Raw genomic sequence first — 16,823 nt, 5'->3', positions numbered from 1 at the left:
CATTCTGCCTTACATAGAGCAGTTTCAAGTTCAAGCAAAGAGGTTACTTAAATTCAAAATTAAAACATTAATTACTTAAATACATATTATTAAGAATTTCTTTTAATTGATTTTAATTATTTTCAGTATAAAAATTTAGCCTTTTTTTACAATCACACATCATGGCTGTATTCGTGTTTTTGTTTTTTACAACATTTTAGGTCGAGTTGTATTATCTATGGAAGAATTAAAAAAAAAAACCGCAATTTGCAAAATCCATAATTGTTGTGTTGTGACTATATTTTTAGTTATTAAAACGGGCCTCGGAATTAATAAAAACATTTTTAAAGCTTAATGTGTAGCAGAAATGTCCACGAACCATCAATACTACAAAAAAGAATAATTATCAGTCATTTTTTTATAACATCAATGAAGTGACGAACAAGTCGTGCGCCTGATGGTAAGCTACACGACTGTCCATAACAGTTGCAGTGCCACTCAGAGCTTTTAATCGCAAAGATCTGAGGGGCACTGACGAGCATAGTGTCGTCACCCTGAGACATTTGATAAGCCCCATGTGCCTGTAATTTCACTAGCACCCTTACCCTTCAAAACCGGAACACACTCTTTTACAAGAAGCTCTACTGCTACTAAATTATTATTAATTCAAAATCAAGCAATCACTATTACCCTTAAAAACGTTTTTTTAAGCCAGTACGTTCACTGTGCTGACTTCCCTAAGAAGGACGAGCAAGAAACTAAAGATTGCTCTTTTCAAATAAACTTAAATGTTGTGGAATACACTTTAAATCATATTTGTGTGGAATTTAGACTCATGGAATTATAATCTGTAATTATAAAGGAATTAATTGAATTTGCACTAAGTAGTGCACTTAAGTGGACTTAGATATTTCGCAAAAATATAAACATACCAATATCACTGCAACATGTACCATAAACAAGAATAGCCCTACAGTTGCTTTCCAAAATTAGCGCGAAATCTCTTCAAATATGGCGGACTCTCACCAAATATTAATTAAACAAATATATTGATTTTAACGGTAAAACGCGCAAGATTTTCGATTTTACGATATTTTTACGATGTCCGGCCGTATTTCACAGCTATTTGTGATTTTTCGCTGCTACTATTTACAAAAAACATGCTCATTTTACCTGATTATGTGACCACACACGTATAAACGAAATCACGAACGAAAATTTTCTATAACACAAAGTTTGTAGCAACTTACGCTGATTTCCCTTAATATTACAAGTTTAATTGATTGCTACAATAATAAGAATGTCACAACTTCAAAATTTACATATTAAATGTGTCAATAAAGACAAGTTACTGTTCTTTGAGTTTGTTCGATATCTGTATTCAAACTGCCTCGGTTTCCAGGCCAGGAGAAATATTTGTATAGCCTACATTGACTTACAAATAAATGGACGACGGGTCTAATACAAAAACCACGAAAAAAATGTCCCAAGTCAACCTATTTAAGCGTAGTGACATGTAAAGGAATATGAAAAAGCTGAAACGTTGAATTTAAATTGTAATGTCATCGCAGTACTGTCTAATTAAGATTAAAGCGTGAATGACGCTCTGTATACGATTTTAACGCCCTATAAGTTCGGACACTTTTTAGCGCGGACCCGACGTCCATATAATTGTAAGTCAATGATAGCCTACATTTATTTCTCACGTGTGTTTGGGTGTAATTCGTGGTGGTCTATGTGTGTGTCCATGGCACCCGCGACACAGGGTTTCCCTAGGCTATGTTGACTGAGGGCGTTATTAAAAATATACCAGCTGCGGTTGGTTTTTTTTTAAATAATTGATACAAAAATCGGCCACAAAGAAAAATCCCTTCAATCTGACTGCACTCAAACATGCTGGGGCCACAAGAGTACCTCAAATGGCTTTGGTTGTTTCGGCGTAACAATGAGAATGTTGAATGAATCACTTTGTAAAACATATATAGTAAAATTGGGTATATACACTGATTCCTATAAGGTGTGAAAACACGATTCCAAAAAATATGCGCCATAGAAAAAAATACACTACTTAAAATTTTACAAGGAAACCGCTATATTAGATATTTTACATATACCAATGATTTTTTAAATATCAACTAAACTAAATAGAATTCGTATAGTATACGATATACGTTTTTCAAATGCCTTTAATTTCTTTTATAAAAAAGTTGTCCCTGCGGCTCGACCCGAGCAAAATGAACCGTATTAGTACGGGAAAAGTTCGAATTCTAGCGCAAGTGTGAGAAACATAAGAATAAGTTTCTCACAGGTGCGCTTTTAACCCAATACAAATATTTGTCCCACTCACTCTGTTTCAAGCTCGGTTGCTTAAAATATTTTAAAATCATGATACTAAAACATCATGTTGTAATAAATAAACATTAATGCATTTATTGTTAAATAAAATATTATTTTCCAGTCGCTGATGCGGTCGATGTCCGTGGAGCAACGCTGGCAAGATCTGGCGTCTCTGCTGACCATCCCACCTCCACCGGACCAGTACCAGCACTACCAGCCCCACGGCCACCCCCATCCGCATCCGCATCCGCATCCGCACCCGCACCCGCATCATAACATCAGGTAAAATCAATTGCGAATAAAATTTAAATCGTTAAAAAAAGGAGTAAATTAACATTAACTACCTAAATATTGTAGTTTATGTGACTGTTACGTAATGAAAGGCATTAAAACACGACAGAGGGTGTTCATAAAAACATCTGACGAGTGTTTTAATGCCTTATTATGTACAGTTACGTACACTGCTTTATCTACACACATATTATAAGCTCTCTATGATGTGTTCAGGAACTGCATGTTACGACTGGTGAAATGGCGGCAAATAAAAACTTTTCTCACGCACGTTACACAACCGTAGTTTTTATTTTTAATTCGTAGACAAACTAGAATCGGTCCCAAATATCATATCGTTCGATATCAAGTTGCGTGTGAGATTGTCAATATTGTTTGCTATTGATCATTGACTTACAATGTAAGTCAATGCTATTGATTAATAGAATGGTTCATTTCGAATAAAACTTCATCTCGACTGATATTAGAATTGAGGTCCAATTGTTTTGTTTTCAGAAATGTTAAAAAATTGAATGTAATAAACATTGACTTACAAATAAATGGACGACGGGTCTAATACAAAAACCACGAAAAAGATGTCCCAAGTCAACCTATTTAAACGTAGTGACATGTAAAGGAATATGAAAAAGTTAAAACGTTGAATTTAAATTGTAATGTCATCGCAGTACTGTCTAATTTTGCTTGCTTCGCTGCCAGTCGAACAAACGAAGACTAAAGCATGAATGACGCTCTGTATACGATTTTAACGCCCTATGAGTTCGGACACTTTTTAGCGCGGACCCGACGTCCACATAATTGTAAGTCAATGGTAATAAAAGAAGCAATAATAACATTTTCACAGATAAGAAATTTGTTCTAACATTCTAGTTGCAGTAAACTGTTTAGTTTGCGTTTATGCTGGTCGTAATTTGCGGTTTTTGAACACATTATAGAGAGTTTGTGATATGTGTGTAGACAAAATATTATACGACATCACGTACATTACTCCGATCCCAAAGTAAGTAACTAAAGAACTTGTGTTATGGAAATCGGAAACAACGACGGCACCACAAGCACCTAGTAGCAGTAGAGTTACCTATTTCTGCCGCCAAGCAGTAATGTCAGCGTTCCGATTTTTAAGGGTAAGGGTGCTAGTGAAATTACAGGCACATGGTACTTGTCAACTTATGTCTCAGGGTCATGGGCGCAGAGGCAGTGTACCTCAGATCTTTTCGATTTAAACTCGAGTGGCGCTGGAACTGTTATAAATTTATCATTAAAAAAATCCAAACTAAAATAATTTTTTCTACATTGAGCCGATCGGGGATTCAACCCGAAACCTTCTTCTTATCGTATTGATGGCATACACTGTAATGCTTGCTATCGTGGTGAAATAATTAAGTAAGGTTCTCGCCGATTGTTGCCCGGAGTACGTCCGACGTACAGAATTATTGCTTTTTTAACCCGGCATCATTGTGATAGGAAATTGTTACACGGACTGTGAGTTGGGTCGATATTACCCACTTTATTACCAACATTATATTTGTATAAATCCGTAATCTTTATTATTTAATGGCATAATTAAACTTTGAGCTTAGAAATAAAAGAAATAAATATTTATTCACGGACTTTTAATTCGTTTTATGAAACTTTTACATGAAACACACAAAAATCAAGAACTAAATTGAGCATTCTTATATTTTTATAAATTTTATACGCTAATAATCAATCTTTTCAATTATTTGTGGCAGTTTTATTCATAGGACTATCTAATCTTTGGAAATAAGTATAAAAAAGTTTATTAAATCATCTATAAGAATATACTCACTGCAGAAAGATATTACGTGTTCAAGACGAATATATTTGTTGCAACCTTAACTTATGTGTTTTGTTTTACGGTCTCTTTTGACATACTTAGCATCTTCTACGGACGCAAGAGGCTCCTCTAAAGATTCACCAACGAATTGTCACATTCTTTTGCGCATTTGTCATGTCAAGTGATTCACATCGGCAGCCCGTAAGTCACTCGGATTCTGCCTCTCTGAACGGATTAGGCCAGCAATGTATAAAGAGTCATTGTGTTGTCAGCCAAACTGTATCATCTATCTCCACCGTCTGTATCATCTGAAGCTAAGTAGATTTAAAGAAGTTTTTTGGATTTGATACAGGCTGCATTTGCTACGGCGGCAGCGCGTGACTGGTGCTAAATTGCATACAGTATATATAGTTTTTTCTAACTACCTTTCGACAACAACAAGAGAGGAATCACAATATAAATACCAAATACTTAACTATAATTCATAAACATTTAATTAAACTGAAATAAATATTAATCAGCAATAAAAAAATTAACCGTGATAAAGGCGCAAAATTGTTACGTAGGCAGTGAGGATGGGTCATAATTACCCTTTTTGATAATTTCACACGTGTAATTCACAGCACTGCTTTCGCCAAGCTGCTTGCTAGTCAAAAACATTTGAACAGAATGTTTGCTCCAGCTACAGAGACGAACAGCAACGTCTCTCGCGTACGTATAAAAAAAATTATAAATGTGATGGGTCATTATGACCCAACCCCAATGACGCCAGGTTAAACGGTGACGCAAAGGATGACACTTTTATATCGGAGAAAGTTCTAGATCTAGAAAGTCTTCGATCGCGTTTGATGTACACAACCCGCATCGGGGTTCGAATTGATAATTGTCATAGATAATTATCACAATAAATTATCTTGACAAATATACTTTGATAATTTATTTTGTTATTTATAAAATTTATTGGATCAACAAAATTCTACTGGTATAATGTCGTGGCATGTCTTATTATCAGAGACGCATTCAAACGTGTCAAATGTTAATTTCAAAGAAACAACCAAATCATTTTGCTAAACATATTTCTTCGTGTTTATTTATTTTTTAATCATTTATTGCACAGGAAAACATAGAAACACATATTGTAACAAGGAAAACACAAACAACCTGCAGATCTAAATAAATACAGACGTACGTGTACAACTAAACAAAACTTATGTAATAAAAAAACAATATCAAAAACATTAAATTATTAAAACTATATAAATATTTAGATAAATACATATTTCGTATTTTAATGCCTATAATATGGAAGGAATTGTCGATAAATAGTGATCCTTAGCATTTTGAAAATTTGTAAGGATTTAGTATCATGAACAGTAATAGGAAGTGCGTTCCAAAGTCTAACCACATGAACAGTGAAGGAGTGAGAATAAAAACCGGTATTGAAGGGTGAATATGAAAGGATAACTGGGACCTAATGAGAGCGACAGAGCTATGTTTATTTAGTTTTCTCACAGTTTCTAAGATAATTGAAGGATATATGTATATCGGATAATTATCAGATAATTGTAATGATAATTATCAAAGAAAACCTTGATAATTGGGAGCCTTCGTGACCATTATTGCTTCTTACTAAAATACAGGTACATGGGACTATTCAATTTATTGTCTCAGGGTGACAGACGCAGTGGTAGTGCCCCTCAGATTTTTGCGAACTAAAACTCTGAGTAGCACTGTAACTGTTATGGATAGGCGTGTTATTTACCACCAGGCGCACGACTTGTTCGTCCTATTGCTTAATTATGGTAAATGTTTTTATTTCAGTGCTCACGGCGCGGCAGGCTATGCCCCGAACTATCACCATGCGCCCCCGCCGATGCCTCCCGTGCCGGAAAAACACCCAGATGCTTACGGTATGATGTATTTTTTTTTTTAAATAGTGTCAGGTTTCTCAAACTGTCCACGGATCCTCACCGATTTTAAATTATTTTCAGAACTTTGACAAATGTGCGTGTCAATAGATGGCATTGTTACAAACTAATTTATAAATTAACGCTTCCTAATATGGGTAGATGGCGCTAATCCAAACAAAATAAAACAATAGCCGGCACTATCCATGAAAATCTGTGCAATAAGCGCCTGCTAGGTAATTTGTTTGTTGTCACTAGAAATTCGAGTAGCTTTGATAAATTGCAGCTTGTCAATGTAAAACAAATTAGTTACAAATATTATGTAGAGCTACTTGCGTAAGAGGTCGTCCAGGGAAGTACTGGCACCTCCACCTATATTACATTGAGAGCATTAAGAAAGAAAGAAAGAAAGAAAGGAAAAAAGAAAGAAACATTTATTCGGCTATTATTAATAAATATACAAACAAAAAATATTAATCTAAATTAAATTTAATTTAATTTAAATTTTTTATTAATAATTAATTTAAATTTAAATTAAATTTAGTCTAAATTAAATTTAATTTAAATTAAAGAAGAAACAATTAAAGAACAAAAGAATATATATTACTAAATATATAATAATAGCCGAAAAGGCTAGCCTGTTCAGCTTAATGCTGGGCAGTGCCACAGCGCTGATTTTCAGCTGAAGCCTGAGAAGAGGTAGATGGCTATGCCTATTTGACAAAAACTAAAAAGAATAACAAGTATTTTATCCGTAACCTAAACATTTAAAATAACAATTATTATAAAATAAAATTATTACAGTATGCAGCGTGCTCTTAAACAGTATAAAGTTACAAAATTAATAATAATAAGAATGATGTCAGAGTCATAATAATACTAAAATAAATTAAAAACTAGCTTCAGTACTTGACGCCGTTTATTTGTCCTATTACCGTAAACTCTTTAATTCTTTTGCGAAAGCCAGATAAAGAAGCTACATTGCGAATAGGAGGAGCCAAATCATTCCAGATTTTCGCCGCGGCATACTTAAAGCCCCCTTGAAATGCTGCAGCTCTGTGGCACTTACTGTGTTTTGAACTGTAAGGGTGAAGCAACAGGCTCATGGGACTGACTTGTCAACTTATGTCTAAGGGTGACAAGCGCAGTGGCAGTGTCTTTCAGATCTTTGCGATTCTTGAGGTCAGACGTGTCGCGTAACACTAGGAGCACGACGTGTTCGCTCTGCCACTTGGTACGAAAAAAAATATATTTGGGACTCGTGGCGACATCTGCTATACCAATAGGTACTAAATACTCAACTACGGCGTCTTGTCTCGCAACCAGCAGTCCTCTTCAAATATTGGTCCAAGGTTCATAATTATGATGATCTAAAAAACCCATGGTGCTTAAACGCGATCTGATTTTGTCCTATTTTCTGCAGCAGGGGCAGCGGCGCCTCTCGAAGGAGCTTACAAAGTGGAATCTGCTCATCACCCCCAGCAGCATGATGGGCTTTACTACCAGGTGAGTTTGTATGTCTATATATTTGTATCGGACTCAGTTGGGCAGCTTTCGGGAAGTTCTGAGACATCCGCAATGCCTCAGTCCTTGGAAACAAAAGTCTTCGAGCAGTGTGTGTTGCCAGCGATGACCTACGGCTCTGAGTCGTGGTCACTTACTACGGGCCTCATAAATTGTTCAAAGTCACTCAACGAGCTATAGAGCGAGCAATACTCGGCATTTCTCTACATAAGGGTTTCCTAACCTTTTTGTAGTCATGGACCCCTTCAAAGAGCCTACGGACCCTTTCCAAAAAGATGAACAAGATTTTCACGGTCTACGCAGGTTTTGTTGTGCCGCCAGATTAATAATAAATAGAATAGGAAAGCCTCGCGGGTTGCATTGACGCGCGTCTCGCTCGCTCTTATAATGGATAGCCACGTACGGATAGTCACGTGCACTGCACCCATTTCCTCACAACATATTGTATGCGAATTTTTATATTAATGCAATATGTTGGGTAGGCCCGTTATGAACTCCTGACGTTTATTACACGGACCCCTTAGAGGTCCATGGACCACAGGTTACGAAACCCTGCTCTACGTGATCTAATCAGAAATGAGGAGATAGAGAGAGAGAGAGAGAGAGAGAGAGAGAGAAGAACGAGAGTTACCGACATATCTCAAATTAATTAGCAAGTTGGAGTGGCAGTGGGTAGGGCACATATCACGTAGAATTGGCGGTCGTTGGAGCAGAAAGGTTCTCGAACGCAGACCACGTACCGGAAGGCGTTTAGTGGTACGGCCCCCTACTAGATGACCCGGTAATGGCGACGGCTAACCGATGGATGCACGTCGCGTCCCATCGGCTAGACTGGAAATCTCTGGGGGAGGCCTATAGTCAGTAGTGGACGTCTACTGGGTGATTTGGATGATGAGTTTATATGTGTAATAAAAATAACGTGTCAGACAACCACATGAATTACCTGGTCTCAAACCAGAAGTACCAGAGCAACAGACGTCCTTAGGGGCACTTCCTAGAACACACCTATACAGGAACCAAATCAAAAAAGTTATATTGATTGTAATGAATATTTAGATTTTATTTTTATGGTACCGAGTGATGGGACTTACAAGTTGTGCGCCTGGTGGTGAGCGACACGCCTGTCCATAATAGTTGCACAGCTTTAAATGACAACGATCTGTGGGGCACCGCCACTATGGCTGTCACCCTGAGACATAAGGTGACAAGTCCCATGTGCCTGTAATTTCACCAGCAACCTTGCCCTTCAAAACCGAAACTTGGCATTACTTCCCTGGATGAACTCTCGCAAGGAGCTCTACTGCTGCTAAATATGGTCATTCTTAAAATGCGTGCTAAAATGTTATTTTTCAATTGACCACAGACAATATAACATTTGAAAGAAAGAAAGAAACGTATACGTGTTGATTATTCATAACGATTAGAGTTCGAAATAGGTACCTATAATATTTACCTTAAAGGCAATATTTGCCTAAACGAAAATAACGTATCGAGTGGCTAATACCTCCCTCGGAAATCACGTAGTTATTTTGTTATAGTTTTTAAACGACTTCAAAAATGGGAGGAGGTTCTCAATTGGCCGTGGTCCACCGAGATGAACCAGTCAGGAGGTTCACGGGCAAGGAATGCTCAATTCTACCGTTTTTTTTTTGTTGGAAAGGGGGTATCTGAGTGGTGGTCTCATTCAAATATGAATATTCCAGCTCTTAAGGTGGCAAATTAATCCATCATCATCAATCCGGTTCATTGTATTTGACCCAGTTTCCGTTAACCGATTTCAATAAAACTTCAACTTCTATACAATTCTTTTTTGTGAAATTACTCCACTAGTTTGTTATAATTATTAATACAAAGATCGAACACTCAGAAAAAACACTCAGAAAAAATTCCTTCGATCCGGTCGGATTCGAACCGACGTCTTCTTGCATACCGCGCCAGACGCTATACCAACTAAGCCACGGAAGGAACCAACGGGCCTCACGAATTCTTCTATGTGCTTGCGTCGTGTCTTTGTACTTGGCTTTTTCAACGACTTTTTAGTCGTAGCGCCGTCTATGAGAAATCTTTGACAGATTTATCACCCAGTTAGTACCTTTACAGCTACCAGTCCTGGCGAGAGATGTCGCTATTCACTGTATTAATTAAATTTTTATTGAATTGATATTCAATTATTTTTTGGGAAATTACTCCACTAGTTTGTTATAATTGTTAATACAAAGATCGAACACTCAGAAAAAACACTCAGAAAAAATTCTTTCGATCCGGTCGGATTCGAACCGACGTCTTCTTGCATACCGTGCTAGACACTATACCAACTAAGCCACGGAACGAACCAATAATCCACTAGTTTGTTATAATTAGTAGTAAAAGGATCGAACAATAAGAGCCTCTTCGATCCGCCTTTATTCGAAGCAGCGTCTTCAAGCATACTGTGCCAGATTCTAATGATATTTCGTTTATAGTTTGTTAAATAATGAATTTGTTATATAATTAATTTTGTGTTTATTTTTCAGTAACTCGTTTTATCGCAGTTACTCGTTATCTTTTTAAACAAAAAATAAGTGCGCATTTGCTCTCTATCTCACCTGATGGAAAGTGACAATGAGGTCGACGATAGAGCGTGCACTCCTAAATAATATTTTCTGTTCACTCTCGCCTTGAAAAGGCCCAAGTTCAGTAAACAAATGTTCAGGCAGACAATTCGACTCCATAGCCGTTCGCCATATAAACGTGGAAGCGTAATGCTTCGTGCGAATCTTTGGAATATCCACAAGATAGTGGTGGAACCCCAGTCTACATCTAGCCCCCAGATGATGGGAAGCCGGATTGAAATATATCCGTTAGTATTACAGTTACTCTTAAATCTTCTCAATTTCCTTTGCTTTTCGAAAATTTTATTGTTTCCCTTAGCTTTTGATATTTTGATTTTTTAGCCTTTTATGTTTAATCATTACGTAAGTTCGGAAGGTATTATCTACGCCATTTTGTATTATTTTAAGTTTAGGTAAAAATGCTTTACCCATTTCGTATTTCTGATGATTTATACGCATAATCATTGTTGTCATTGGTGTTATAATTATTATTGATAAAAACGTTATCAATTTGTTATAAAGATAATTATCCTGGATTTTAATTTTATAATTGTTTATCACAGCAGTGAGTATGTGTTATTCAGTCCAAGATAATGTTGCGAAAGATAAATTTAATAATTTTATATTTGATTGAACAATGAATTGTAAAAATTTCTGTTTCATTTTTTGCAAATGTCATTTTGATATTTTATATTTGCAATTGTTGTAGGTTATTATACATACAATGTTATAACCTAAACAATGTTATCAGGATGACGGGCGCAGTGGCAGTGCCCCTCAGATCTTTGCAATTTAAAGCTATGAGTGGCACTGCAACTGTTATGGACAGGCGTGTAGCTTACCATCAGGCGCACGACTTGTTCGTCCCGTCACTTGATATTATTAAAAAAAATCTCTCGTGAGTTTGGGTGTAATTTGTGGTTATCCATGTGTGTCCATGGCACATGCGACTCAGGGTTTCCCTACTGCGGGGCTATGCTAAGTGTGTGCGTTTTTATTATTATTATTATCAATTTCGCTACAAATATATAAACAGAAAGATAAGATGATGAAACATTTAACCACGAGGCAAACAAACTAAATTCTGTTACTAGGCAACGATGAACATACCCGCTGGGAAAAGGCTAGATAATCTGTGACTCTCATAGATAACGGTTTAAGATAATTGTTGTCAGGTGTTTTTTTTTATAAAAATCACCGCGATTTGCCGTTTTACAAGGCCACGTATTTTTGCTACAACGCATGATATTGAATATGTCGCAAACGGTCATGGACACGGACGCGCAACTTCGAGACGAAAGCGCCATCTGTAAGTTAAACTGAAGTGCAACACGTCCTCCCTCTGCCGGTGCGTCTCGATAGAGTCTGGACGAGAGAAAGAACATACTAGGTCCTGTGCCTCTACCTTGAAATTACATTGACAGTTCTCGCTAGCGATCGCGTAAAATTGTTGTCTACAAAATGTTGTTTCTTGTTTAATGCAAAGTGAAGTAATTAACGCGACAACTTTACTGCTACAGTAATCAAATTCATATATCTTCATTTCGGAATATTCATCCGTAGAGGTTAGTAACAACTAACAAAGCTCTTAAAAATAGAGTTAGTACAACATGTGACATTTTTTTCTAAAACTAATATGCAACCGGAACCTCTGTGCTCATGGAAAGAACCTTGGATCTTGTTTGCGATTATACTCAGGAGACTGTTGTCGCTGCCACGAATTATAGAGTTCGGCTTTGCTGTTCTGCGAAAAAGATGTGCCCAGGTGTATAGGCTCTCTCTCTCTCTCTCATCTGAGCGTTATCCCGGTTGCGTCCTCAGCAGTGTTGCTGCGGAGTCCGGGGTCCGCTTTCCTACTTTTTCTCCTCCACTTTGCATGGTCTTCGGCATCCTTAGTGATGAGACCATTGGCACGCATATCACCCTTGGCGACGTCAAACCAGCACTTCTTGGGTCTGCCCCTACTACCGGGGCCCAGCAGAGGTGGCATAGCCAGACATTTGTTTCCCACGTAGCATGCCGGTTTCCTTAAGATGTGGCCGTACCAACGTAGGCGGCTTTCTTGCAGTTTATCTGCAATGTCACGGACGTGAAGGCTGCCGCGGATGCGGGAGTTTCTGACACTGCATAGGCACCTGGGAACATCTTTTTCGCAGAATAACAAAGCCTTACCTTAATTATGGCGAACATCCTCGATGCACTGCAACATCGTGACAGCTTGTACAGAAATTCGTAGGGCGCTAAGAGATTTTAAGGTGTATTTAACCCGAAGGATGCAAGTATAAAAAGACTGGCAATATGCCTTGATTACGACAATCTTTACATCGCCACTACACGGGCCAACATGTTGCTTCTTCCTTTCTTCCTCTTCAACTCGCAAGTCGTCTTTTAAAGACTCGAAATCTCGTGGTAGAAGCTCGTAGCTTTTTTTATAATATGAAGTGACGGGACGAACAAGTCGTGCGCTTGCTGATAAGGAACACGTCTATCCGTAACATTTGCATTGCCTCTCAAAACTTTAAATAGCAATTATCTGTCGGCCACTGCCACTGCGCCTGTTGACATCTCCATGTGCCCGTTAATTCACCAGCACCCTTCAAACCGGAACTCTCGCATTACTGCTTTGTTTACCTTTATAAACAAAAAATGGTGGTGAAAATATGACAGTAAATATTATGCAACATCACACACGTTGCTGTGATCCCAAAGTAAGTAACTAAACCACTTGTGTTATGGAAATCTTTGACATCGACGGATCACAAACACCCACTTCCCAGACAATTTAGAAAAGTTCGTTTTTTTTACATTGACCCGCCAGGAGATCGAACCTGGGGCCTGGATCCCGATTCAGAACTCTTCGATATTTTAACCGAATCGTTGGATTTATATCGTTCTCGAATCGAAGGGCGCTTTCCGAGCTATTCAGAACATTCGAGTTCGGATTCGGATACGATATCGTTATTCAACAGCGTTTACGGAGTTAGTCGGTGAAATAGATTATAAGAAAAATTAAAATACTTTTATATACATATTTACGACTTTAAAGGAGTAAAATATAGGAATGCTTTAGTCTTGCATTAAAATAAATTAATAAAATCCAGACTTTATTTAAAATAATAAGAGATTTCCATATTACGTTCCTGTTTTGTAAACAAAAGGACGTTCGGTAACTCTCATTCGATAACTGTGCTCTGAATAATGTTTGTAGCCTTTGCCGGCGTCGAGAAGACGCGTAATCGTACGGGTGTGATGTCATTTCGGTTCGGTTTAACGTTCGAGTCGGGTGTTGTGAATAAAAATGAAGAGTTCATACGATGTCAAAGCGAATCGATCGATAACTGAGTTATCGTAAGATTCAGAATCGACTCCCTGGTTGATGATTTTACAATTTCAGTCAGTCGTTTCATTTCCCTGTCTATATCAATTGGGCCTCAGTTGTATAACAAATTTATCTGGCAATTTAATATTAATCGTTGTATATATAGACCTCTCGTCATTCGCCTTTCATAATATTACTTATCATTTCACTTAAAATTAATAATACAAGTAGAGTAAACAAATCTACACCTGTGCTGGAGATTATCTACTGCCGGAACTAATACTGTGTGAATAATAAAACGCATTTCACATTATCAATTATATTGTTGATAGATACACAACTCGTCTAGATAATAACGGAGTTGACATTGAGCTAGTTTATATATCGACTCATCCGAAGAACAAAGTCCGATGTGATTATTAGCAAAAAGACAATAAGTACGTTACGATAATAATTTCTTTATTCAAACTAAGAATTTATATATTTTATTTCGTTCCGGAAATATAAAATCGAACAACGATCGATATTTTTTTTTTTTTTTTTTTTTATACCTGACAGGCAAATGACTCCACTCCACCTGATGTTAAGTGGAAAGTGGTATCCAAACGCGAAGGAACCTAGTGCAGCGATGGAATCCTCACTGCACTAGCCGCCTCCACCCTGCCTGCCTACAATATGCCTCTTCACGCCTCGTTTGAAGGACCCCATATCATAAGAGGGAGGGAAGACATGTGCCGATATGACATCCACGGCGAAGAAGAACGAACGAAATGTACTATGTCCTGAAAACAAGTAGTCTTGCACATAGATCTTTGTTCTACGAATGAATCGATATCTATGATACTCTGTAATAGCGGTACATAAATGACAAAGAATCATTTGTTGTATAGGTAAAATAAATTTACACTTGAAAACGTCACATTTAAGCTACTGCTTGTGCACTACGCTGACTTCCCTGAGAAGAACGAGCCAGAAACTCTAGGGATTGCTTCTTAAACTTAAATGCTATGGAATACACCTTGAATAAAATTTGTGTGGGATCTAGACAGATGTCGTCTTTCCGTACATATTTATCTAACAGAATTTATTACATCTTTTTAAATTAGAAACTGACCAATCATTATCAAGATTTCGTAGTGTTTATCATATGTTTGTGTGCGTTCCGGTAGTAATCGAGAGCTACGGGATTCCCACTGTTTTTTTTTTCTTCCGTGGGATCGACATACTTACACTGTCTAAGTTATTTAATTTTTTTGATTCAGAACTCGTCGACGGAGATGGCGCCACCGGGCAACCAGGACGGTTTTCTGCAGTCCATCCTGAACGATGAGGACCTGCAGCTCATGGACATGGCGATGAATGAAGGTCAGTACAGAATCGTATAGATGTAACATGCATAGAGGTCTATCTTTCACAGTCCAAGCTTCGAATTCATTCGTGTTTTACACATACAGGAGAGTTTAATTAAAAATTTCGTCCCGGTTAAATGTTACTTTATTTATGATACCAAGATACGAGACGAACGAGTCATACGCCTGGTGGAAAGCGACATACCTGTCTATGACAGTTGCACTGCCACTCAGAGCTTTGAATTACAAATATCTGAGGGGCACTGTGACTGCACCCGTCACCCTGAAACATCGAGTAACCAGAAATAGAGACGAAATGTCATTTAATTTATTTGAAAACTATTCTGCCATATCATTACTGTAGCGACGATTGGCCAGCCCGACTTCGAAACAATTGACGGGTGTCATCAATTGTTTCACTTCAATCGACCTGTCAACTTAAGCTTTGCTAGAATTAACGGAAATTGCAAAATTACATGTTTAATATTTAATCACCGATGAAATTTGATTTTGTTTGTTTGTAATTAGATGATTTGCTATTTGTCCGCACACTACCGAATGGAACAGCACGCCATTGTTAGAGATATTAACTTTATTACAATAAAAACAGAATATTTTTGGAATATACGGAGACGTACACACAGAGGGCCTACTATGAGCTTATAAGCAGCCAGCCAAGTTCCATGCAATTCACTTGACGTGGTAAAACTGAATTGCTTAAATTCGTATCATGACCTACACAAAGTTAAACGGGAATGGCATGCCTGGATGATGAGTTTTACTTTTTAAACGTTAATTATTATCTCTGGCTGGCTGGCTGACATCTAACAAGAGCGAGGTGGAACTACATACTAAATCATATGAAAGAAATAGACAGATGTACTATCCTGGGAGCGTTCAAGCACCAATAACTTTTTTTAATTAATTTTATTATTGATCATACTTATTGCGTTGTTTTGTAATATCGACAACTTTTCGTACATCGACCCCTCCTACGTAAAGTATCGTATGTCGAAATTGCCAAGTTTACAGGGGAGCGTTTTAAAGTTCTGAATTCACTGAAAGAGTGATCACCATAGATCATCTAACCGATATCAAGGATTTTATAATACTCTATGTGAGTAATGAGCTTTGCCGAATAAAACTGAGAAATGCTAAAGTCACGTGTTATGTTCGTTTCAGTGAATTCAGAACTTTAAAATGCGTCCCTGTAGACTTGGCAATTTCGACATACGATACTTTACGTCGGAGGGGTCGACATGTCTAGTCATTATCATTGAAATGAATAAAGTGAGTTCGTAATTTTATAACATAATTGGAACGTATTTTGTGTTCTTACATTTTCATTGATTGCATTAAAGTAAAATTTGGCACTATTCAAAAGTTATTTTCCGATTTCCACTAAGTCAATAAAATTATTAAAATGATTAAAATCCCATTTAAATATGTATTGCAATAATTTGTCAACAATACTTTCTTAACTTGAACTAAAACATTCAAAAAACGCTGATTAGTTAATTAATAGTATTTATTTAGTGACAATTGGCTATATAGCCTAAAAAGACAACAAATAAATAATAAAACTGGAAATATAATAAAACTTAAACGAAATTTAGGACATGAAACTATTTTTCCGGATTTAAATCGCGTATATTTGTTTTTTCAAACACACCGACGTTTCGAGCCATTGACTTACAATTATATGGACGTCGGGTCCGCGCTAAAAAGTGT

At 37.1% G+C, this 16,823-nt stretch overlaps 1 protein-coding gene across 3 annotated transcripts in view; it reads left to right on the top strand.

The window, feature by feature from the left end:
• LOC113234474 (segmentation protein cap'n'collar-like) overlaps positions 1–16,823 on the top strand; it is a 94,195-nt gene that overhangs the window by 43,293 nt on the left and 34,079 nt on the right. For all 3 annotated transcript variants that reach the window (XM_026469800.1, XM_026469801.1, XM_026469799.1), the window contains exons 3-6: positions 2,438–2,598; positions 6,224–6,312; positions 7,733–7,815; positions 15,006–15,108. In XM_026469800.1, the coding sequence (XP_026325585.1) occupies positions 2,438–2,598; positions 6,224–6,312; positions 7,733–7,815; positions 15,006–15,108 (436 nt within the window). The remainder of the gene's footprint in view (positions 1–2,437; positions 2,599–6,223; positions 6,313–7,732; positions 7,816–15,005; positions 15,109–16,823) is intronic.

This window comes from Hyposmocoma kahamanoa, unplaced genomic scaffold (assembly GCF_003589595.1).
Source record: "Hyposmocoma kahamanoa isolate Upper Pololo Valley unplaced genomic scaffold, ASM358959v1 84, whole genome shotgun sequence".
NCBI classification, from domain to species: Eukaryota; Metazoa; Arthropoda; class Insecta; order Lepidoptera; family Cosmopterigidae; genus Hyposmocoma; species Hyposmocoma kahamanoa.
This window is presented reverse-complemented; position numbering and strand designations above follow the sequence as displayed.